Here is a 24,861-nt window from a genome sequence, read left to right on the forward strand (position 1 = left end):
GGTAGAGGCCGGAAAGGGTAAGATGAGGATGGCAGATGTGTCGCACCTGGGCCACAAGGTGGGAAGCAGCTGCCCAAAGCCAGAGGCAGCCAAGGTGAAGATAACCAGAGATTGGCCTATTCCTCAATTCAAGAAACAGGCCTGGGTCGCTAATGGGATGGCAGGGTACTGCTGAAGGTTTGTACCCCACTTTAGCTCCCATTACGAAGCTTGGTAATTTGGGCAAGCCAGACAAGGGTGGTCTGGACCTAACAGTGCTGGGGCACTGTGTGCGCTGAAGGAGGCTCGAATCCAGGGGCTGGTGCTGATAAACCCAGATCTGGACAAATCCTTCAGGGTGTTCTCTGGCAGGCCTCAGACAGAAGGCTGGGTGCAGTGCTGATACAGGCCACTACGAAGGGGGAGAAAGACCCCATTGTGGACCTGAGCAAGAAGCTGCTCCTCCGAGAGCAGAACTAGGCATCCCTAGAGGAGAAATGCCTGGCCCTGGGATGGGCTCTTAAAAAGCTGCAGCTCTATCTATTTGGGTGGTGCTTTATGGTGTACACTGACCACCCACCCTGCCATGGTCAACGGATAAAGGGCTAATGCCAAACTCCTAAGGTGGACTCTGATCCACCAGGATGATCATATGGGGTGGAGCATGAATGTTATAGCTGATGCTTTGTCCTGGAGAGGGGGGCCTGAACTTCCACAGCTCACTGGCTGGAGTGACCCAGCTCACTTCAGACTCGAAGTGCAGGAGAGATGTGACAAAGTTGGGGATTTTGGTAGTGTTTTACACGAATAGTGTGTGTGTGTGTGTGTGTGTCTCAGTTTCCCTGTGTGCTGTGTGTTTAGCACATTGATGAGAGAGGGTTTGTTGTTGCAGAGGACCAGGTGTGACCCCGCCTAGCAGCTGGGAACGCTGGACAATGGCCTGGAGATGGGGTTCCCTAACAAGTGGTGACTAAGAGTCCCACCCCAGCTTGGCAGTCAGCCGGTTCTGGCCTGTGGGAGGACAAAGGGCTGAAAGGAGAGGATCCCGGCGACCTGACCAACCAGTTCCAGCCAGAGGGAAACGATGGATGAGAGAGGGCCCCTCTTACCTTTTTACCTGGGATGTAAGACAAAGCACAAGGGAGGAGCTATTGGGGTTGTTGATAGGTGTTATAGAATGCCTCCGTTGGAAAGAGGGGGCTTCTCTACTGGAGAGACAGTAGGCAGAGCCCACTTGGATGCGGGACAGACCTAGATGTACTGTGCCTCAGCACAGGATACTGGGCCTGAGGACACGGAGAGTCCCGTGCTGGGTTCATATGCTCAATAAACCTTTCTGTTTTATGCTGCCCGAGAGTCACTGCAGTATAGCGATCTGGACTGCATTATTCCCTCTGGAGGGGTGTACTTCTGGGGGGGTCCAGACAGAGTGGACTACCTGAGGGACAGGCGTGCTGAATTCCAGAAAGGTGGCGTTCCAGGAGGCGGAGCTGTCTATGGCTTAACCCCCCGTGAAAGAGTAGACCACGCTAGAACAGATGTCACAGTGAAGGGGGTTCCTCCGGGAGAATGTACAGAGCCAGGAGAGAGCACGAGTACTGTGAGCCCATGAAAACGTCAAAGTCAGTTGTTTTTTTCAAGGGGAACCTTCCTGGCAAACCCACACATCTCAGACCTTTGTACTATGCAAAAACAGAAAAATATTCTTGAATGCAAATTGTTTTTTACCCAAGCCAAACAGAACTCATTGTCATATTTCCAATCTCCAAACAGGATCCAGATCAGGAGCCAGGCCCCCAGAAAGCATGAGATTGGCTTAAACATAATGAGATTTATACATTTTCATTTTCCTTCCCTCTCGTGTCTGAGATTTCACAGTGCACCTTTTTTTCCTCAATTTCAAGCTTTTCTCAGCTATTTAAAAAACAACCCAAAAGCTGAGTTTCTCCTGGAGATGCGACTTTAAGAAAAACACCAAATGTCACAGGACTTGCAGTGAAATCACCAGAGTTGGCTGCTTTGAAACAGCCAGTTCTCCCCTAGATGCAGAGCAGATTTTGATTGAGCTCAATTTTTAATTGCAGAGTATCCCTTAAAAAGTACTACTTCACAGTGGGTAGAGCACTGGACTAAAAGTCAGGAAACTAGGATCTATTCATAGCTCTGCGACTGGCCTGCTGCTTCACATTACCTCGCTGTGCCTCAGTTTTCTGATCTCCTTTGTAAAGTGCTTTGAGATCTAATTATTAAAAGAGGTAGGTGGTGGTGTTATTTGTACTGTAATTATATAGCGCTTTAAATTCAACAGCAGTTAGGAACGTGTCTTTGAGGATCTGGGTTATGGTCCTTGTGCTGTGCCCCCTCCTCTTTCCTCCAAACATATGAGCCAACCCTCTTCCAGGAAATCCTACCAAAGCAACCTCACCAGCACTGTTGGATCATCAAAGTTTAGGGTTAGCTAGCTGATCTGAAGGAGATTTCTATCACATGCAAAGAAATACATTTCTGAGCCTTCTCATTAGGAATAGAAGTGGGAGTAGCCAGCCATGTCCACCCCCCTACCTTGCTCCTCCGTTACTCCTGCATTCCTATGGGCGTGGCTTTCACTAACCTTCCATTGCCATTACTATAATTAGAGTGATATGGAGGCAAGGACAGCAGCAATGATTCAACTGGCTAGTCCTTGACAGAGACTGTGTTAATATAAGAGCAAGCCTATTTGAGTGTGTGCCAGTCTAAAGGAATTTCACTAACAAGGTGATTTGTCTGTTTTGTTCTCCCTTCCCTGAGGGCCATGTTAGCCAGGGGTGGGTTGCGTTTGCCAGCTTTAGCCAATCCCAGCAGCCTGTGGATCCTCTCCCCTACCGAGGACGGCCAGGCTCCTGCCTACCGCCGGGCTTACACAGCTGTTGGCGAGGTTTACCCTCCTTCCCTCCAACAGAAGGTGGTCCGACCCTTCAGCGAGCTTCCAGGCAACTGGAGAACAGGCTGGCTTAACCTCTTTCACTTCTGGCAGGAGGGTGGTTTCCACAACGTCCACAACATCATGATCCACAAGTTCCAGAAGTTTGGACCCATTTACAGGTAAGAAGCTGCGAGGCTCTGCAAATTCCTGCTAAGGGTAGCTCAGTGGCATAAAAGAAAATGTGGGGATCACGGTGTATATAGGTATGGTTTTGAGGTACCATGGTCTAGTGGGTAGGGCAATAGAGCAGGAGACTGGAAACTTGGGTTCTCAGTCACTTGTGGGACAATCTTATCTATCTGCCCCTCCATTTAGATCTGCTTTTACATCTGTCCCCCAGGTATCCAACTCTAATAGTGTAAACTGAGGAACATTGTGTTAAGCTAGTGGATTAGGACTGGGCGTGAGGTGACCTGGTCTGGTACTGAGTTGCTGCATGACAGTGGGCAAGTCACTGGCCTCTTTGTGCCTCAATTTGTCCACCTACCCTTTGTCTATTGATATGGTAAGGTCTTTCCACCAGCCCCTCCTCACCCCCCAGCACAGAGGGACCCTGATACAGTGACTGGAATACTAATAGTCTAGCAGGTTCAGGTCTGAAAGACCATGCAAGTATCTGATGTGCACCAGTCTGAGGTGGCTTAACTAGAAGTCCACCCTTTCTCTCCATGTGGGTTTGTACATCTAGGAGCTCAGACGATGTGGGGATGGGCAGAAATACAAAACTCCCATGTGTGAACATGTAACATCACACAGTGAAATTTCACTCTGTTCATTGCAGCACATGCCCAACTCAGCCACCAGTTAATATAACAGGGCAAGAGGCAAATCTGCCAATCAAAACATTTGTGGATTGTAACTGCAGCGAGAAAGCCGCCTGGGATGGAAGTGGCCATTTACATTGTTTGATACATTTTCATTGTTACTCTGATCACACTCTCTTAGCTGGCAGAATCTTTAGGACTGTTTACAAACTTCTCTCCAAACTGTACTTAGTACAAGGCTATGGGCCAGATCCTCAGCTAACAAAAGTCAGGGAAGTTCTACAGTTTGCAATGGGACTGTTTCCATTTACACCAGCTGAGGTGGTGGCCTTATATCACCAGTATCTCTCTAGCTCAAGGGTTATTTTAGTTATGAGACAACCTCATGGGCCCAAATTCCCCCCTAGACTTAGGCTTATGGATTTCATCCACTATCTTGTATATCTGTTACACAGCTCGGGCTAGTTTAGTGTGCACGGGCCTGATCCTGAAGCCGCATTCTTTAATTTTGCTCAGTTCCCTTTGGAAGTAATAGGTGTTTTCCCTTGGTAACTAGAGTCTGATCTCGGCTGGTGTTGATCTCCGGCAATTCCCACTGTTTTGGAATTGCAGGTGTCAGCAGCTCCCAGGATCAGACCCTTAGGAAGGACATTTAGGAGATGGCCCTATGGAACAAGGCTGTGGGATGTGGCTGTGATGTAGTCTCGAAGACAGAATGTGGCAGAGTGTTCAAGGGGAGCTGCCCCTTGCACTTAGACCCTGGGGAAAGCGACAGATAATTCTTGCATTATCCGTGTGAAGGGCTAGTGGCAGGTACCATGCCAGCCTTCCCAAAGAGGTTGTTTTGGGGTAAATGGAAGGTGCCACCATGGCTCTCTGCCAGTTAGAGGAGCTGAGCCAGCATGAAGGGGTAGAGGGGAAATAGATCCTTCTTGAAACGGGTGACATAGTTTCCACCTCAGTGCTACAGGGGGAATTCTGGCTGAGTTCTAAAGGCTGCACACCCCTTTTGTCCAACAAAACTCAGTTTGTGGCTCCAAAGCCACAATGCAGTGTCCTCAAATTCTTCAGTGTGTGCACTGGGCAGACAGGAAGAGTGATCCTTTCCCACACTGATCACACCTTGATCACACTAAGTGTTACAGAGCCAGAGCAGCTGCACCACTAAACCCAACAGGTAGCCCAGGATGTCAAAGCACATTCACAGATTAAGCCTCACTGTCTCCCTATGTGGTAGGTAACTTATTATCCCTCCTTTACAAGTGGGAAAACTGAGGCATAGGGAAGGTTAAGCTCAGCATTTTGATAAGTGCGTACTTTTCCCGAAGGTGTTAAAACTTGAGGTCAAGGCTTCATGCAAGGCAGCCAGGTAATTCATACTTTGGATTGGTGCAAGTGCCACTCAGATATGGTTCTGGGCAACTTATTGTATTCAGGCAGAAGAGGAAGGGTGGATCAGTGGTTAGGGTTCTAGTCTGGGATGCTGGAGACCTGTGTTCCTGCTCAAATACAGACTTCACATTTGATCACTTAGGTCCAGATTTGTAAAGGTACTTAGCTATTGCTGCACTCAGCGTTACAGCAAGGAAATTTATTTAGGCGCCTAAATCTAATTTGAAAAGGGGATTTATGCCTTTAGGAGCCAAATTGCCATTGAAAGCCAATAGGATTTAGACTCCTAGGTGCCTAAATTATTTTTGAGAATGACTTAGGCTCCTCAGCCAGTTAGGTCTCACAAAGCTGAGCACACCGATGCCTAAGTATCTTTCAAAATCTGGCCGTTAGTCTCTCTCTGTACCTTAGTACACCACTTGTGAAATGGGAATAACATGTCCCTTGCTCACAAAGTTGTTAGGACAAATACTTCAAAGAACATGGAGGGCTCAGATTCCACGGTAATGAGGTCCGGCTGAGTTTTGGACAGAATTATTATCAGCAAGCTATTGGTAAAAGGAAGGCAGTTCAGAGACGAGCAGCAAAAGGGTTGAGTGAGGAAGATTAAATTGGCTAGCTATGTGCAGTTTAGCTTGGCAAACAGTGAGGAGGATTATCATGACAGGGTATGATATTAAGAAAGGAAATAAAATCAACTTACCAAAATTCCTGACTAATGAAAACTCTCCCAATGGGAACAGCTTGGGGCTACCCCTGTATTGGCCAGGAAATCACAGCTCATTCAGTCTAATTCATTTCCATGGCTAACTCCTGTGATGGTCCCTTTTGTCCAAGGACTGCAAGCAAAATCAACAATTCAACTAAACAAGCCTCAAGACACACTCCTAGGACAGAAGGACATATTATAACAGAAATCAGTTCTCCTGGATGCCAATCCCATACATTAATCATTAAACAAATGCAGAAGTATTAAAAACAGAAGGGAAGAGACCTCTTGGGTCACTGAGTGCAGTCGGCAGTCCTAATCCCATTTAGATTGTGAAGCACTTGTTAAGGGCTCGTCAAAAGCCCTTTGCAGCCAGACTGGCCAAGTGATTTTGGAGTATATGTCTTATTGGGAGTCAATGGGATTTTACCCTGCTGTCACTTGGGTGCTGCTGAAAAGACCATCCTTTGAGAGCATGTTATTTATGATATAAGTGTTTTGATATTGGCCCATTTTTCACATTCAATATATATGCTCAGGGGCATGTGCAATGGGCATGTTTTAGATATTTCCAGTTAATTAAATACATAATTCAGATTTGACCCAGAGTTCATTAGGGTCAGTGGAAAGACTTCAAACTTTGGATCAGGCTCATAGTTTTGCTCAGTAGCCAGACTTTTAGATGCTGAACAGAGAGACTCCGGCCGCTCTGAATTTCCCCCATTGCTACTCATGGGGTACCAGTTACAAGCCCTGCCCTACTCACCATTTATCAGGGTCAGGAAGTTATGTTGTCTTCAGCGGTTTTTGCTTGTGGGAGTGTCCTGATCCCCTGTCAAATGTCACAGGGAGAAACTCGGCCTCTACCAGAGTGTGAATATCATTAACCCAGAAGATGCTGCTACTCTCTTTAAATTGGAGGGCAACTATCCAGAGAGGTTCATGGTGCCACCTTGGGTGGCCTACCGTGACTTTCGCAACAAGCCATATGGAGTGCTTCTCAAGTAAGTAAGGGCTATAACCTCTTCTGACTGTCACTTCCGGCTATATAAAGAGAAACACGGGGGGAAAAAATGAATCTTGCGAAGGTAGAGTCAATGTAGAAGTTGGGCGAGAGTGGAGATCCCTTTTCTAATGACAAAGGTAACTGGGCTCACTTTTATGTTGTGATCTAGGAAGGGAGGAGATGTAGCATGATGTGAAAAGAGGAGCATTGTCATAGTGATGCCTCTGAATTTGGAGCATCAGCTGGGGAGCGAAGTGGGTTGGGCACCTAATTCTTAGGAAACTGTCTGAGGCTCAGGTGGGTTAGGTAGGTTTACCGGTAGCAGAGAGACAGGTCTGGTCTCTTAACTTGAGCACATGCCAACCTGCCCGTCATGGAAAGCCTGCTTTATCCTAGCTTACACTCTCCATGCAACTTGCATCCCTGCTGCTAGGACCTGTGTGATTGTCAGGCCAGGTCTCTGGCCTGGAACATGTTACTCAAGGTCTGCGAGGGAATTCACATGGGAACAGACCAGCAAGGGCATGGCAGCTGGACAGGAAGCAGTGGGTGCCACGCACGGAAAATCACTCTGTGTTGCTTTGTGGACGAGATGAGGAGGGTTGGAGTGATGGGTAGGGGCTAGGTGTAGGGCCGAGGAATGGGTGTATACTGTGCCCTGCCCTGAAAGGCTGGATATGTCAGGGAACACAGCGATGTGACTGATCTTCCTTTTATTTTTCCCAGGAAGGGGGAGGCCTGGCGCTCCGACCGCCTCGTTCTGAATAAAGAGGTCCTGTCTCTGAAGGTGATCGACTGCTTTGTGCCCCTGTTGAATGAGGTGGGTGAGGACTTTGTCAAGAGGGTGCGAGTCCAGATCGAGAAGAGTGGCCGGGGAAGGTGGACGGCCGACCTCACCAATGAGCTGTTCCGCTTCGCCCTGGAGTGTGAGTGGGCTGGGCTGACATGCTGCCATTGCCTGTGGGGTTTCATTGGCTCAGTGGGGGCATCTGGGGGAAGCAGAGAAAAGCTACTGCTGAGTTCAGTTTGCACTAGTGCCTAAATCCAGCCCCCCCAGGCATGCCACTGATTCCTATGACTTTGCAAATGGCCTATCATTAGAAGTGGTTGAACCACACCTATAAGGTCTGAACGCCCTTAGGAGGTGGAAAATCCATCCTTTCTGATTAGGAAAATCTGTTTGGATGAGCACTCAAGTGACCTTCAGTGGAAGCTCTTCAGCATGAAACAAACCCCATGGGTTAGAATCAGTAAGTGTCTAGCCTTATGCCTCTTAATGCAATGCGAGGTTCTATAAGGATCATCCAGATGCTCTCTCGCTATCATGTCTGAATATCTTGTGGATGAAATATATATGACCACATCCGCAGCTGGTTTAAATCACCACAGCGCCACTGAGGTCAATGGAAATACATCAATTTACACCAGATGGCCGCTGAACTGTTTCTCTAGCTACTCATGGCACTTTCCCCAAGCATACAATTGATGGCTCCAGAGTTCTGACCAAATTTCAGCTGGAGTCATCCTGCCTCACCAGACTCTCCCTGCAGCCTGAGCTACAAAAAGGTGCTCTTTCTTTGTGTTCTGAACTGTTGTGCGGTGACTGCTGGCCCAGAAATACTACCATTGCACCCCAAAGGTGGCTGCATTTCAGCCCTGTGTATATGTTCGTGCTGGACTAGAGATGAGTAGAAATGGCCCGTCTCTGGCGGGAAGAACTTGGATAAGATGTTCTTATCGGGAAGATGTTGGATCAGAGACACTATATATTACATGCGATAGAACTACATAAAAATACATTAAGATTGTAAAGCCAAGCTCTTGGAAGCTAGAAAACGCCAGATTTATGGTTGCCTGTGTACCCTTAATAGAGAGCATTACCAGCCCTGCATATAAACATACTGCGTAATGAAGGTGCTTGTGGCCAATGGCCTCAAATCACCCCAGAGTCACATTTTGCAGAATGTTTGGGTACTAACCCTAACCCTTGCCCCTGCAGCCGTGTGCAACGTCCTGTATGGAGCACGCCTCGGGCTCCTGCAGGATTTCATTGACCCCGAGGCGCAGAAGTTCATCGATGCTGTGACCATGATGTTCCACACCACGTCACCCATGCTTTACATCCCGCCCAGCATGCTCTGCAGGATCAACTCTAAGACCTGGCGGGACCATGTGCAGGCCTGGGATGTGATTTTCAGGCATGGTGAGAGCTCATGTGCACTGCTGCATAGATCCCACCCAGGTTAGACTAAGGCTGCTGGCTAGAGCAGGGGCGTTCAGGCTGTTATGCGGAATGGCCTAGACTCAATATGATACTGCAACAGATGAGAAGTTGTGGGAACATCATGGAGGGAAAAGAATGGATTTACATAGAAAATAATTTTTGCTCATAGGAACGGGTGAGTCTGGCAAGATACTTGCTTCTTGCTATTCTGAGGGCTCTGATGTATTGCTAGGGTCTCTTAGATGGAAGGCAGCAGGGATAGCTCTGCTGGAGAGCTGGTGGAGTTTTCTATGGTGCAGAACGGCTAACTCAAATGACCTCAGCTGGGAAATTATAGGAAAGACACAAAGTGTCAGGAAAGTGCGGGATTCCCCATAGTGTCCTTGCGGACCAGATTCTAGCCAGAGCTGGCCAGTCTCGGAAAGCTAAATTATATATCCCATGGGAAAGCTTCACAGCTTTTTGCTGGGGGCTGGTGAGATCCTTTGGCTTCAGAGATGCCATTAAAACGGCATTCAGTGACAGCGGTTTAGCATATTCAGGATACTCAGGGGCCAGGGGCTCAGTGGTGAGTATGGTGGCATGGGGAGTGGGAGGAGGGATGGGCCTTCATAGATATATTACTAGGTGCTGCATTTACTGCTTTCCTTTTTTCTCCCTATCTCCCTCCCCCTTTTCCCAGCTGACAAGTGCATACAGAACATCTACCGACAGCTGCGGCTGGACCGAGAAAATACCAAGGAATATACTGGCATCCTGTCCAGCCTCTTAGTACAGGACAAGCTACCCATCGATGACATCAAATCAAACGTGACAGAGATGATGGCAGGAGGGGTAGACACAGTAAGGATGAGCCTCGGGGATTGGGGAGAGTGCCATTGTTGTAGTGGCGATTGTGACCGGATCCCTTTGGGGTGCAGCCTCAGACTGTGGAACCACTCTGCTCCCTTAACTCTCTCCAGCCTGGGCTCTCACTCACAATGCCTTGCTAGTGACCAGCAGCAACCCCTCCAGGTGCTGTTATTACTCAGCACAACCACATGTGCAGGCCCCTGAGCAAGCTAGATTGCATTAATGCTTTCAGAGCCATTCATTAATCACACAGAGAAAGGCACCAGAGCTCAGCATTGTACCTCAGGAATATACAGTCTTGCACTGCTCAACAATGGAAAGTGGATATACACTAGCCTTTGTACCCACACTTCACACAAATTCACTTGTAAAGATAAGCAGTAAAATAAATTTCTTCATGATAAAAGATGGATTTTAAGTGATATTAAGTGACAGGCAAAAAGTTAGAGTTAGTTACCAAAAGAAATAAAATATAAGCATGCAGTTTAAACTCTCAACCCAATTAGACTGGGCAACATCTAGATTAAGCAGCTTTTCTCAACCCACTGGATAGTGCAGTCCTTCATATACAGGTCTGCTCCTTAAACCTGGGCCAATCTCCTGTCTTGGAGTCTTGTCTTCGCCATGTCTTGGGTTTTTCCAGGGTAGATTAGGGCAGGAGAAGGGCACAGTATGTGTCCACTCTCTTTTTTTTTTTTTTTACCCTCAGTCCATGTGCCTGGAAAACACAAGTCTAGGCATGTCTGGGGGGTGAGGGGGGCATTGCTGAGTTTCCAGGCAAGTAGAGCGATTCTCCTGATGTGGCTTTATGCAGGTGAATCATTGCATTGTAGCTCTATTGCTGGAGAATGGCGTTGGTTTTTCTCCTTGCTGTTGCCTCTGCGGGCCTAATATCTGGTTGATTCCCCAATTTACAGCATATTTTAGTAATAACCATACAACACAATTCTTATAACCTCACATGCATTAATGATAAACATATATGGTTAGAGAAATGACTTTCCCTCTTGTGTTACAAGGCAAACTTTATATATAATATCATAATTATATACAGATGAGGAATTTGAAGGGTTAAAGGGTGCTCTCTCTCTCTCTGTAGAATGTGCCAGCGATATTACAATATCTCTGGTAATTGCTGTGTACTAGAAGGATTAGGGGAGAGCATTCATTATCAGCTTGGACCTGGCGTTTCACTACGGACCAATGATGGAACCTCAACATAGTTCCCTATTTCCATATCCTGGCTCCCCTCTGATGACATTTCCCACACTGGCTTTCCCACACTGCTCCTCAAAGGAGGATGCTCCTGGTGAGGTACACAAGGCAAAGAATGGCTAACGTTGAGAGCTTAGAATTGGAGTTCTGGCACCTGGGTGCCTCAATCCCATAGGCTCTTCTAAAAGTCCCGGCCCATAACATTTCAGAAATATAGCGGGGGGGGGGTCTTCTCTGAGCAGTACAAGGTGCTTCATTAAAGCCACACAACCCGCCCGACCTTGTCAAGAAGAGAAACTGAGGCACAGAGAGGTGATATGGTATGCATGGTTCACCCATAGAGCAACATCCCTAGGGTCAGAACATATCTGGTGTTGAGTTCTAGGACGTTCCCCTGTGCCCTGCTTCAGACCCCCATGACCATCCTCTGTGCCCTCCTCTAGACCTCCATCACCCTCCAGTGGGCCATGTTCGAACTGGCTCGCACTCCAGTAGTGCAGGAGCAGCTGCGGGCGGAGATCTTTGCAGCCAGACAGGCAGCACAGGGCGATATGCTGAAGATGTTGAAAGCCGTGCGGCTGCTCAAAGCTGCCATCAAGGAAACACTCAGGTAAGGAGTTTTTCTTTCCAAGACAGTGTAATCAGTTCCTAACCCCCACCACTTTTGACCCAGATATGGGTGCACAGATGACTGCCTTCTCTCTATGGGAATTCAGCCTGGTATCTAGGTACTGATACAGCCCCCAGCACTACAGAATCTGAGCTCTGGAGGTGGAGTTTTTTACCATTGAAGAAAAATGAGTGTCTCCCTTGAATGGCTGATCCTCTTAGAACAGCCGTTCTCAAATTTCATTGCACCGTGACCCCCTTCTGAAAACAAAAATTACTACACGACCCCACAATTGGTGACTGAAGACTGGGCTGGGTCAGGTGGGGCCAAAGCTGAAGCCCAAGGGATTCTGTCTTGGGTGGGGGGGCATGTAACTTTAGCCCTGGGCAGTGGGACTCGGGCTTCAGTTTCAGCCCTGGTGGTGGGGCGTGGGCTTGGGCCCTGGGACTCAGTAATTCTAACACCAGCCTTGGTGATGCCATTAAAATGGGGGTCACAATCCACTTGGGGTTCCGGGCCCACAGTTTGGGAACCCCGTATTACATGATAACTGCTCACTACCTACTCACCTCTAGAACTATCACTTTAGTTCTAGTGGCGGGTCCTGTGATTTTGATGCTGGAGTCTCTGATTCTCTCCCAGCATAGTGGGTTTGCTGCAGTCCATCTAACACACTTTTTCATCAGTGCAGCATTTATGGCTTAGCAAGAATGGAAACATTTTTGAGGGAAACTGATGCAAAGGGTAATAAATTTACTTCCTTAAAGGACAATTAACAGCACCACAGAGCACAGTACTGTTGTCCTTCCAAAACAATAAGTTCACAGCATTGGAAGATTCCTCCATCCCACCTCCAGTGGGTTCACCATAACGTTTTTATTTTGCTTTTCCATGACAATTTCTCAGAGCTTCAAGGAAACAGGAGAAGAGAACAAATATGAAGTCATTGCTAACTCTTGGCCACTGCTACACTGAACAGTGCCTTTGCAAACTGACAAAAAGCCCCATGCTGCAAAGTGTCATGTGCTCCTTGTACAAGAGAGATTGCAGGGATGCTACTGGCAGGTCAGACTTCTGTACCAGAATTTGGCTGGCTACAGAGATCCAAGATATGTGTTCTTTTTAAGATACCTTAGAACACGGCTAGGTATGCTGTTACTATCTCTGATAAGGGATGTTATGCACTGTGCTACTTAGCAGTTGAAAATTATAATACAGTTTTAGCATAGAACCATACACTCAGTCGTAGGACTGGAACCGACCTTGAGAGTTTATATGGTCCAGTCCCCTGCACTCTTACCATAAGATACCATGAGTAAGGATATCACTAAACTGGTTCTCTCTGTGTGTGAGCAGCTTTCTTGACTCCTCCATGACCGACTCGCCCTTGCATAGGAGACGCATGGCACATCTGCTGCTTTGCCGACCTGTGCCTGTGGATCGAAGGGAGGGGGCAGTCTGTCTCGTCTCTTTTTGCAAGCTGTCCTACTACTTCCTCATATTTCAGAATCTTTAATACCAGGCACTCAAGAAACTTGAAAAAATAGCACCATTGATTGAGTCCAACATTGACAACCCCAGGAAATCAGGTGAATTATTTTGTCTGTCTAATATTGGCCTCATTTATCTCCCATGATAGAGAGATAGGTAGCACAAAGACGGGGATTCATAATAAATATCATGAATCTGCAGAGATGCGCTCAAGGGTTCTGGGCACGTTATGTGCAAACACAAAGCCAAGTAAACCTTGGAGAGCTTTGGAAGAAAACCTTCAGGACTGCCGATTGCTGCCATAATAACAGTGAGTTCCCATCTGCCACGGACACCAGATGTAACCCTGGGAAATGGCAGACTAAACTAATAAAGCCCTGCACATGCAGCATCAAAGCTAGCCAAAAATTGCAGTGCTTGCTTCAAAAGAGTCAATTTAAAAGTCTGGGAGTCCAGCTCTGCAGGCAGCACAATGAGAGAAGGGGAACCTGTCCAAAAAGAATGCTCATCTGGGCCAGCACATCTACAACTATTCTGGGACTTTGACTCCCTCCCATTTCAGACACGAAACTGCTCGTGCCAGGAAGGGTGCTGGGCTGCTAGATGGGCATTAATTAAACAGCCATATCTTCAGCTGTGGCAAATCAACATCAGTCCATTACTTAATTGGAGTTATTTAGATTTACCCCAGGTGAAGATCGGGCCCCAAGATTTTGCTCCTTTCTGCTGGTGGCCAGGAGGACATTAAACAGCTTATAGCAAAAACCAGAAAGACAATAGGGAAGAGCTCTGGTTTCATGGCAATCATCTCCACTCTCTCAATGAAACAGCTTCTCATTCCCAAGGCTACATGAGATATTGCTGTGCCCATAATGGCTCCTAGATTGGCAGAGATGATCTTGGGGCAGAGACGGTTTTTCTAAATTCTCTGTACAGCACCTTTACAGTGAGTAGACCATGCCCATGTTAAATGCTTTGGGCCTGATTTTGATCATTTACACCAGTTGACTTGCATAGACAGACTATCAAGTGACTCCTGATTTAATCTCAGGACCAAAATTGGTCCCACTGAGGATATCAGGAAATGTATTTAGACTCTTAAACTGGCATTGTGGGTACAGTCAAATGGAGATATTGACAAACATGAGGTTAGAGGAGAATAGGTCAAATGATGGGAGAACTGGCATGTAAGACCCAGGGAGAAAGCTTGAGAGGATTGGAGAACTATGTTAGAGAGCTTATTCCTTCACTCTCCCACTTCCCTGGTCCTTCTCGCATGAACAGAGAGCAACAATACCCGAAGTCCAAAGTTGCAAACAGTTCGATGTTTATTGGGGTGAACTTCCAGCAAGCTTAAATACAAGTTCCTTTTTCCTTATTCTTGAATCCCAACTTACTTCCTGTTTGCCCCTAATTTATATAGTAATATTCTTAGCTATACCTTAACGAATCATTCTACTGAAATTTAACTAACCAATCCTAACATATTGTAACATGATTAGCTAACTAATTATATCCCACCACCTTAATTAGTTTACACCCAGCAAAATTAATTATACAGCAGACAGAAACAATCACAGAACCAGACAGAGACCATGCCAATAAACAATAGCAAAGTGGGAACTATAATGACAAAACAATACAGAAGTGAGGATTTCACAACTACATCTATAAAGACATAAGAGTTTCCCAGCTGTGTCTATTGATAAGTGAGTTCTTACCAGACAGAAAACTATCAACCTCAATTTCCTTTTACATCTTCTAGGCACTTCCCTTTCTCTGGAGGTGATAGGCACTATCAGGACAGGATTGTATTCCTAACAGCCCAATAGCACCTTCTTTCAGTGTGACTACTTTGGAATGTGAGGATGTGACCGGTCACTTCCCAGCTTATGGCTGCCTCTGTCGCTTAGCCAAAGGCCTTAGCCTAAGAACAGGGCCTCAGACTGTCACAGTAAGAGAAGGACTTTACACTGGCAGACAGTGATTTTGATTCTTTCTTTTATACCTCTAAATAGCTAAGTGATAAGAATACACCTAAATTCTTAAAGTACAGGCCTTTGCAGACAGGCCAGAATATCTATATCCTAACACTCCACCCCTTTTTTTTCCTTTTTCTTTTGGGATCCTCCTGCCCAGGTAACCCTGGAAAAGCATAGGACATATGGTGACACATTTCCTGATAGGGCCAGGCATCAAGGTGGAAGGTGTCGATGCTCCATCTGTCCCACTGCCCCTTGTGTAGTACTATGCCCTACACCTTCTCTCTTACGGGCATACTACACCTATTCCAATTAGTGTTCCAGACTTCCCAGTATAGTGGGCCCGAGAAGGTTGGGTCCGGGTTGTCTAGTACACTTGGGGGGAGGGGGGGCTTACTACATTACTTATAGGTTATAATTAGTGGCTGTTCTCTAGGGGGTTGTGCCCCCCCTTGATCGTTTCCATATGCAACGTAACACAAATATAGTTAACAATACACCAGCTGCTATGATAATCCACAGCAACACCGAGAGTCCTGACCACTGCAGTATGGTCCAACACCCTGGCCACCACCAAAAACACTGCTTCTCCTCCTTTGGTAAGGTTAAAATTTTGTCAGCGCCATCCTGTAGTGTGGATTGTAAGTGTGTCCAACTGTTGGCGCTTGCAGCAAGTTGCTCTTGTAATCTTTGTGTACTTTTGTCCATATTGTGTGTCCATTGAATATCCACAGTGAAATTTGGTATTGTCCAAACCAATTCAACTACTTGGTACGGCATGGGGTAGTAGGTGCTGGTTCGATTGTTTACAACGATTAAGTCCACTGATCCATTGGTGCACCATAGTCCAGGTGGCAGTGTATAGAAGTTCATAATTTGGTCATACACTGGAAGGATTTTGCCTCCTAGTGTTATATTGCAGGATTGCATATATTCCCAACAGAATACACCGTACCCCATATACATTACCCCTAAATGCCCCCCCTTTGCAATAGGCCATTGATCCTGCTCCTCCATAGTCATAGGAGAGGGGCACATCCATATTCCTCCTCTGGATATACAACTGCTTAATGTGATGACAGTCCAATTTACCCCATTCCACCCCCCCCACCTATTCCCTAGTGGCTCCCAACGTGCTCCCTTTTCCCTAGTTACTCCCATAGGGTTCAAGGGAACCACCTTATTTGCATTTCCTTCCCATGGTATCATAGTAACAGTTACACAAGAACTCTCCCCGCAGGTCGGGGATGTTATTTTCCAGGTAGATGGGTATGTTTTTGCAATTGTGGATAAATACGGGCTAGCCTCCCGATTTAATACTGAAGGCCATTGTTCTGACCAAGCATCTCTCATAATATCCATTAACATTATTAACTGAGCATTTTGAATACCTACGCACACTTCTCCCCATGTTAGTCTTCTGAAGCCATCCTCTACCCATGTCACCAGGTCCCCTACCCAATGAGTTAACTGCAAGTTTACCTCTACTGCTGTCCTCCACCCTGTGGCAACTGCTGATAGTTGCTGTGCCATTAATTCATTAATTTGTTGATATTGACAAACATGAGGTTAGAGGAGAATAGGTCAAATGATGGGAGAGCTGGCATGTAAGACCCAGGGAGAAAGCTTGAGAGGATTGGAGAACTATATCACAGTGATGCATGGTGGCTGTATGCATGGGGTAGCATCGAACCAGTGATCATGCAATTACAAGGGCAGGGCAACACATCTTAAATTACAGCTGGGACAGTTTAGGCTAAATATTAGGGGTAGTGTTATCAGACCAGTTTGGTGATAGCACAAATTGTGACTGGAACAACTTACCATGGAGTGATTCAAGACTAGACCTTACCCCCATCTGGCAGGATTGGCTTTAGGCATCATGAGGCTTATTTACACTGGGAATTTTCCCCAGTTCCAGCAGTAACAGTTCAGCCACCAGTGTTTGGATTGGTGGACCGTGCTGGAAACCAGAGTCAATCCTTCTACAATTCAAGGAAATAGGCTAGATGATTTGCTAGCGCTCCAAGCCCATTGAAGCAATACGCTGGTTTGATCAGCTACACAGACAGTAAATTGTGCAGAATGGAAACTGTCTTAAGAAATGTGACAGGGCCATAGCTGGGCTCCCACCAAACCGCTGTTGTGTTCCCAGGCAGGTGCACAAAGCAAAAGGGGTTTTTGTCTGTCAGTCCTTTCAGGTAGGGTCCCAACCACAGCAGCAACAGGCAAGTCACATGGAGTACATCCCCTGTCAAGCTGACCTTCCCCGCCTCTGGAGCTTCTGGCCCCAAGTGAGACTTTCCTCGTAGAGCAAGGGCTGTGAAGCTGCTCTCCGTCCCAGCTGGGCTCTCCTCTTTTATCTTCTTCTGACACTAGGGCTGTTGACTAATTGCACTTAACTCATATGTTTAACTAAAAAAAAATTAATCGTGATTAATTGTCGTTTTAATCATTCTTTAAACAGTAGAATACCAATTAAAATTTATTAAATATTTGTGGACATTTTTCTACATTTTCAAATATATTGATTTCAGTTACAGCACAGAATACAAAGTGTACAGTGCTCACTTTATTTGTTATTTTTATTATAAATATTTGCAGTGTAAAAATGATAAACAAAAGAAATTATATTTTTCAGTTGTAGTGTAGTGCAATCTCTTTATCAGGAAAGTGAAACTTAGAAAGATAGATTTTTTTTTGTTACACAACTGCACTCAAAAACAAAACAATGTAAAACTTTACAGCCTAAAAGTCCACTCAGTCCTACTTCTTTTTCAGCCAATCACTAAGACAAACAAGTTCGTTTACATTTAAGGGAGATAATGCTGCCCCCTTCTTACTGACTATGTCACCTGAAAGTAGCCAGCATTGCAAGGTATTTACATGCCTGATATGCTAAACATTCGTATGCTTCAGCCACCATTCCAGAGGACATGCTTCCATGCTGATGATGCTCGTTAAAAAAAATAATACATTCATTAAATTTGTGACTGAACTCTTTAGGGGAGAATTGTACGTCTCCTGCTCTGTTTTACCCACATTCTGCCATACATTTCATGTTATAGCAGTCTCGGATGAGATCCCAGCACATGTTGTTCGTTTTAAGAACACTTTAACTGCAGATCTGACAAAACAAAAAGAATGTAACAATGTGAGATTTCTAAAACCAGTGTCTCCCAAAATCTGAGAGGGATAAGGTGTGGTGAATGCTTTCAGAAGTCTTTAAAGGGCAACACTCCGAGACGGAAACTACAGAACCCAAACCACCAAAAAAGAAAATCAACCTTCTGCTGGTGGCATCTGACTCAGATGATGAAAATGAACATGCGTCGTCCGCACTGTTTTGGATCGTTATTGAGCAGAACCCACCATCAGCATGGACGCATGGCCTCTGGAATGATGAAGGGACTTATGAATCTTTAGTGCATCTGGCATCCGGCTACAACAGTGACACATGAACACCTGTTCTCACTGTCAGGTGACATTGTAAACAAGAAGTGAGCGGTATTCTCTCCCACAAATATAACAAACGTTTATTTGAGCCAGTGGTTCTCAACCTTTCCAGACTACTGTATCCCTTTCAGCAGTCTGAGTTGTCTTTCACCTCACTTTAGAACTACTTGCTTACAAAATCAGACACAAACATACAAAAGTGTCAGAGCACACTATTACTGAAAATTGCTTACTTTCTAATTTTTACCATATAATTATAAATCAATTGGAATATAAACATTCTACTTTCATTTCAGCGTATAGTATATACAGCAATACAAGTCATTGTCTATATGAAAATTTAGTTTTTTACTGACTTCACCAGTGTTTTTTATTTAGCCTGTTGTAAAATTAGGCAAATATCTAGGTGAGTTGATGTACCCCCAAAAGACCTCTGAATACCTTCAGGGGTACATGTACCCCTGCTTGAGACCCACTGGTCTGAATTATTGGCTGAACAAGAAGTAGGACTGAGTGGACTTGTAAGCTCTAAAGTTTTACATTGTTTTATTTTTGAATGCACTTTTTTTGTACATTGTTCTACATCTGCAAGTTCAACTTTCATGATAAAGAGATTGCACTAAAGTACTTGTGATGGGGAAATTGAAAAATACTGTTTCTTTTGGTTTTTACAGTGCAAATATTTCTAATAAAAATAAATATAAAGTGAACACAGTACACTTAGTATTCTGCGTTGTAACTGAAATCCATATATTTGAAAATATAGGAAACATTAAAAAATTAAATGGTATTCTATTATTGTTTAACAGCGCGATAAATCATGCGATTAACCGTGATTAATTTTTTAATTGCGCGATTAATCGCAATTAATTTTTTTAATCACTTGACAGCCCCATCTGACACTTATTGCAGGTGTAGCAGGTTAGGGCTGATTAAGCCCACTGCAGCTTGTTAACCCTTTCCTGGACCGCGGAGGATTTGTATACTCTGTCACAAGCAACAGCTTGATGTTCTGGTTTAACAGAGGTAGGTCCTCTAGCAAAGCCGGAGCAGAATGGCATGGGGAGTCTTTGGGCTGAGCTCTTATTTCTAAGGCAGATGACTGGTCTCATGCACAGCCCTGATTGTATAGTCTGCCCATTGGGACAATATTGGCTGTAAATGAGTGATGAGTAAATCCCACCCTGATGCGCCCTCCTCCTGCAGGCTCCATCCGGTGGCAGTGACCATACAGAGATACACAACACAGGAGATTATCCTCCAAGACTATTTCATCCCCGCCAAGGTGAGTTTCCTGCCGTGGCAGGGCCAGATGAAAGGAGGGGAATAGGCAGCTGTGGAACTTTGGTTTTGTCTTCACTAGATTTTGCCTTAACATTTCCCACTGTTGCTTTTTTGGTGCCTCTCCAGTGGTGGTGGCCAGCATGGGAGAACAGCTATAGGCTGCCCCGGCCATTTTAAATGTTGTGTCAGCCAGTTCTAGTGCAGAATACCCTTGACTTTTAGCAAAGGCTGCATTCACAGCCAAGGGAAGATTGCGGATAAGCATTGTTTAAAAACTTTCTTATGGCCAAAAGGATTGTACCAGGCTTGGGCTACTCAGTGAGGTCAGGGCTGGAGCACATTAGCATGGTGTTTAAAGAAAAGATCGACCATGAATCTGCACCGAGCCCAAAGCACAAGGGCCGGGCCCATCCAAATTGGGTGGCCAAGGCATGTTAGAGAGATGGGAATCTAGGCTGAGCTTTAGACACAGCACAGAACTCACGGGGAACGGGATGGAACTTTAAACTACCTTTGCGCCTGCCTGATCCTGGGTTGCTCTGGGGGCTGGCGTGTCCCCTGGCCCACAAAACACTGAGCTGCCTGGAATCTCTGCTGTACCTGAGCCGAACACATTTCCTTCAGAAGGCAGCCTTCCACCACACCTGCCTGCACTGAGGGAATCCTTCCACAGCTGAATATGGGACCCCCCCTTCTGCTGTTCCCTCTTCCCTTTTACCCAGCGAAAAGGGGTGGGAGAGGGAACTCCCCTAGTGAGGTTAAGCTGTGCGCAGATATGGAGCTTACACTCGGTTGTAAGAGCACTTTAGATTGGCCCAAAGAAAATGGGGGAACTAAAGGTGTGGCTCACTGGAGCAGACACAGGCTCGGAAACCATTGCCAGTTACAGAGTGAACAGCTCACAGCCTCTTTGTGTAGCACATGCAACACGGCTCTCCCTATGGAGCACACCATTAAAGTCAGCATCACACACCCCGAGGAAGGGCTGCCCACAAGGCCCTGTGTGTGGATGTCTGCTTGTGGTGGCACAGTTGGCCAGAATCACCCTTGGTGTAAGGGCAGATGCTGTTCCCTCACATTGTGACTGCAATGTCACTCCCCTGTCGTGAGCGAAGTCTGGCACAGCCCCCGTGATGGATGCCAGCTGGGAGAGCTGCTAGCAGTCCACTCACCCTCCCTCCTCTCTCCCTTGCAGACACTAGTGCAGGTTGGAATTTATGCTATGGGCCGTGATCCCAAGTTCTTCACCAAGCCAGAGCTGTTCGACCCAGCGAGATGGCTGAAAATGGATTCTACATACTTCAGGGCGCTGGGCTTTGGCTTTGGGCCACGCCAGTGCCTCGGTCGCAGGATTGCCGAGCTGGAGATGCAGCTCTTCCTGATCCATGTGAGTCTGACACCTTCCTCCCTTGGCAAAGCCACAGAATTTGCAAAGCCCCTTTATCACTGAGGCACCTTCGCGGCGATGTAGGAGAAGGGCTGTGGGCAACTACACAGAGAACCAGGGCAACCTAAGGCTCTGTTGGGAAAGAGAGAAACAGAGGTCTAGGCACTCGGCTGTCTGCATGGCTTGCACAAGTGGAATGAGCATTGCATGGTAGATAGGTCACACAGCTAAGGCTGAAAATTACAGTTCAGGTGCATGTGCCTGCAAGCTCCCTGCAATCCCCTTTCTTCCCCCATACTGGGATCTGAAGATATGTCTACACTGAACACTAAGCTAGGATCTGACTTAGGGTTGAGCCCAAGCCCCCCAACCCCCTCTTCCATCCACACACAAACCAGTCTGACTCAATAAGCAATCAGGACCCAGATCTTAGGACACTGCTATGTGGGTGGGGCTGAACATGAATCTTGCTCAAACCCGGTCCTGTTGCAGTGTAGACAGAGCTCAAGCCGACCCGAGTCAGACAGTCTGTGTAGCAAAGTATGGATATGTTAGCATGGCTGTGAGACCCAGTTCCAGCAATTGTAAACCCAGGTTTACAATGCAGTGTGGCTGCTCAAGCATGGGCTTGGCAGCACCGAGCTCACAAACTCAAATCCCACAGACCCTAGTTTATAATGCAGTGTAGCCATACCCTGAGAGTCCTGCTAGAAGTGTGCAAAAAATTAGCAACAAATATGCAAAACCACTCCAATTCGGGGGGGGGGGCAAGGTGTCTTTCTTTGCACTGGAAGCAGCATGGTCCAGCAGATAGCGCACTGGTTTCAGAGTCCTGGTGTCTAGGCCCAGCTTTGTCAGTGTTTATGGATATTCACTTCATCTCTCTGGCCCAGAACCACAAAGGTGCCTGAATACCTTTGAGGTTCTGGGCCTCTATGTCTTAAGTTTCCCGAACTGTAAAATGGGGCTAATAATAGTTGCCTTCCTTTATAAAGTGCTTTCATGTCTGCAGCTAATGAACATGTTGCAAGGAAGGCTGAGCTGGTGGGTTGGGTGCTACCCTGGGGCTCCACAGATCCAGGCTCAATTCTCTGCCCTGGCACAGGAAGCCTGTATGATCTTGGGTAAGTCACTTAGCCATGCTGTGCCTCAGGTTCTGCAGCTGTACAGTGGGGCTAATAACAGTGCCCTGACTCCCAGGGGTGTGTGAGAATAAACGCATTAAAGAATTTGAGATGCCCACATACATCGGCGATGGGGGCTACATAAGGAGCTTAGAGCTTGGCTATACTCCTGCTTAAGTCAATGACATAACTTACAGCGGTGTCTACACTGCCTACACTGTCTACACAGAGCATCTCCTGCAGACACAGCTTCCACCTCTTACTGAGGTGGAGGAATTATGTCAATGGGCGAGCACTCTCCTATTGACATAATGCATCTGTGAAGACAACTGTAAATTAAAAATAGTAAATAGGTAATTGTAATAATTTTTCATGATACATTTAAAAACGATCCACCAAAAAACTACCTAAGATCATGAATTTTCCTCTGGCTGTTAAGCCCATTTCTCCAGTGAAAGGTGGCTTCACAATGCAGGCTTCCCAAGCCACATGGTTTGTTCTATGGCAGATCACAGAGGACTTTTGCCAGTTTTCTTGAATTTCATGAAAAAAACCAAAACTAGAGAGGTACAAAATCGTCCCCAAATAAGCAACATTTCTGGGTGTGTACATCATCTCCTGCATGCACGGATGGAGAGCAAACACCATTTAGTGCAATGAATACAAGGACATTTAATGGATGTCTAGCCCCGAAGTCAACAGCACTTCCCTCAGCCAAAGACTAAGAATAAAGTCATTTCAACCTTGCTCCACAGTGGAGCTGCCAACACGCCTTTCTCATCCTCTGGTTATCAGGGTCAGTCACCTAAGGCCCCACTGAACATCAGTCCTGCAAATTTCCTGAACTGGGGTAGTCAACCCTGGATCTTCCAGAGGGCGATAGTGGCATGTGGCAAGAAATTATTGTGCCACAGGTTGAAAAACTGGCTCTTAGTGACTGGAGACTGATGTTGCATCAGATTGCAGCCACAGTGCAATGAGACCTTCTCTTTCATTTCCCACATTGGCTGGAATCAAGATGATTTTGCATCTCTGACAGATTTTCATTGTCTCCTTTATTCTATTTCCCAGATGCTGGAGAACTTCAAAATAGAAACCAAGAGAGGAGTGGATGTTGGTACCCAGTTTGACCTCATCCTGATCCCAGACAAACCAATATACCTTACGTTACGGGCCCTGGACTCCCAGCCATGAATGGAACAGAAGCTACCACTCCCCACTGATTCTGTGACAAGGCTGGGTGATGGAACCAATGTCAACCCATCTTGAGCCAGCTGAAGTGCTGTCACCTCTGTTTGGGACAATCTGGGTACATATGATTTATGTCCTTGTGGAACTTTGTCTCTAGACATAAAAATTAGACTCTAGTAAGAAGAAAAGAATGGGAGCTAGGGGTTGGGTGTGATGGGATTCCCCGGGGTGCAACCTGGAACTTGGGTACCACTGAGCCCTCTGGCCTATCAGCCTGGGCTCCCTCGCACATTGTGATGTCATGTCAAGATGCAAACCTCTGGCAGGTACTGCACTTACACAGACATCCACAAGCAGGGACACACCCAGCTGAGTTACATGAAGGCTTCTCTCAGCCACTCATGGACTAATAAATTTATTTGAGCATAAGCTTTCGTGAGCTACAGCTCACGTCATCAGATGCAACACGAAAGCTTATGCTTAAATAAATTTGTTAGTCTCCAAGGGTGCCACAAGTACTCCTTTTCTTTTTGCGAATACAGAGTAACAAGGCTGCTACTCTGAAACCTGTCATGAACTAATAGAGAGGCTCCAGCCAGTCTGACCAGTGTAAATTTATTACCTGATCCACTGCTCCCTCAATGTGGAGAGGCCATAACACAAGCCTTTGTAACTGAGGTGAGATTGCCCAAGCACTTCAAGCAAACTACACTGTTTTAAGTAAAGTGTCACACAGATTTATTAGCTACAGAAAGATAGATTTTAAGTGGTAGGCATAAAGATCAGAGAACATTGTCAAAGAAAATAAAAGATTAAATGCACAATCTAAATCTTAGCCCTTATTACACCAGGCAGTATCAGATCAGTGATTTTCCCACTCCACTGGATGTTACAGTTCTTAATATACAGGCTTCTCATTAAGTCTGGACCAGTGTCCCCAGATGACCGTCATCTTCTTGGTGTGCCTGCTGCTTCCAGCGTACGTGTGGAAGGAGAAAGGCCAAGATACGCTACAACTCTTCCTTATTTTATACCCTCAGTCCATGTGACACTTGCCCAGATATGTCCCGGTAAGCTTTGCTAAATCACAGTGATAGAGTAAACCCCCATTGTGTGGACTTGGGTGACTGTCATTGGACTGTAAATCCCTTGAGTACAACACCCCTGCTGATTAATGGTCATGGAGCACCATCCTGGGCGTGTGTCCTTTGTATATCACTAGCAAATTTG

The 24,861-nt window shown here is 46.2% G+C and overlaps 1 protein-coding gene across 1 annotated transcript; it reads left to right on the forward strand.

The window, feature by feature from the left end:
* The first annotated feature begins 2,714 nt into the window (after positions 1-2,714).
* CYP11A1 (cytochrome P450 family 11 subfamily A member 1) lies at positions 2,715-23,800 on the forward strand. Its single transcript, XM_074965850.1, has 9 exons — positions 2,715-3,063; positions 6,658-6,813; positions 7,542-7,741; positions 8,815-9,018; positions 9,722-9,882; positions 11,550-11,716; positions 19,852-19,930; positions 21,125-21,316; positions 23,512-23,800. Exons 1-9 carry the CDS (start codon positions 2,774-2,776, stop codon positions 23,632-23,634), a joined length of 1,572 nt encoding a protein of 523 aa, XP_074821951.1. The 5' UTR covers positions 2,715-2,773; the 3' UTR covers positions 23,635-23,800.
* The last annotated feature ends 1,061 nt before the right edge of the window (positions 23,801-24,861 follow it).

Source organism: Natator depressus, chromosome 10, assembly GCF_965152275.1.
Source record: "Natator depressus isolate rNatDep1 chromosome 10, rNatDep2.hap1, whole genome shotgun sequence".
Classification (NCBI taxonomy): domain Eukaryota; kingdom Metazoa; phylum Chordata; order Testudines; family Cheloniidae; genus Natator; species Natator depressus.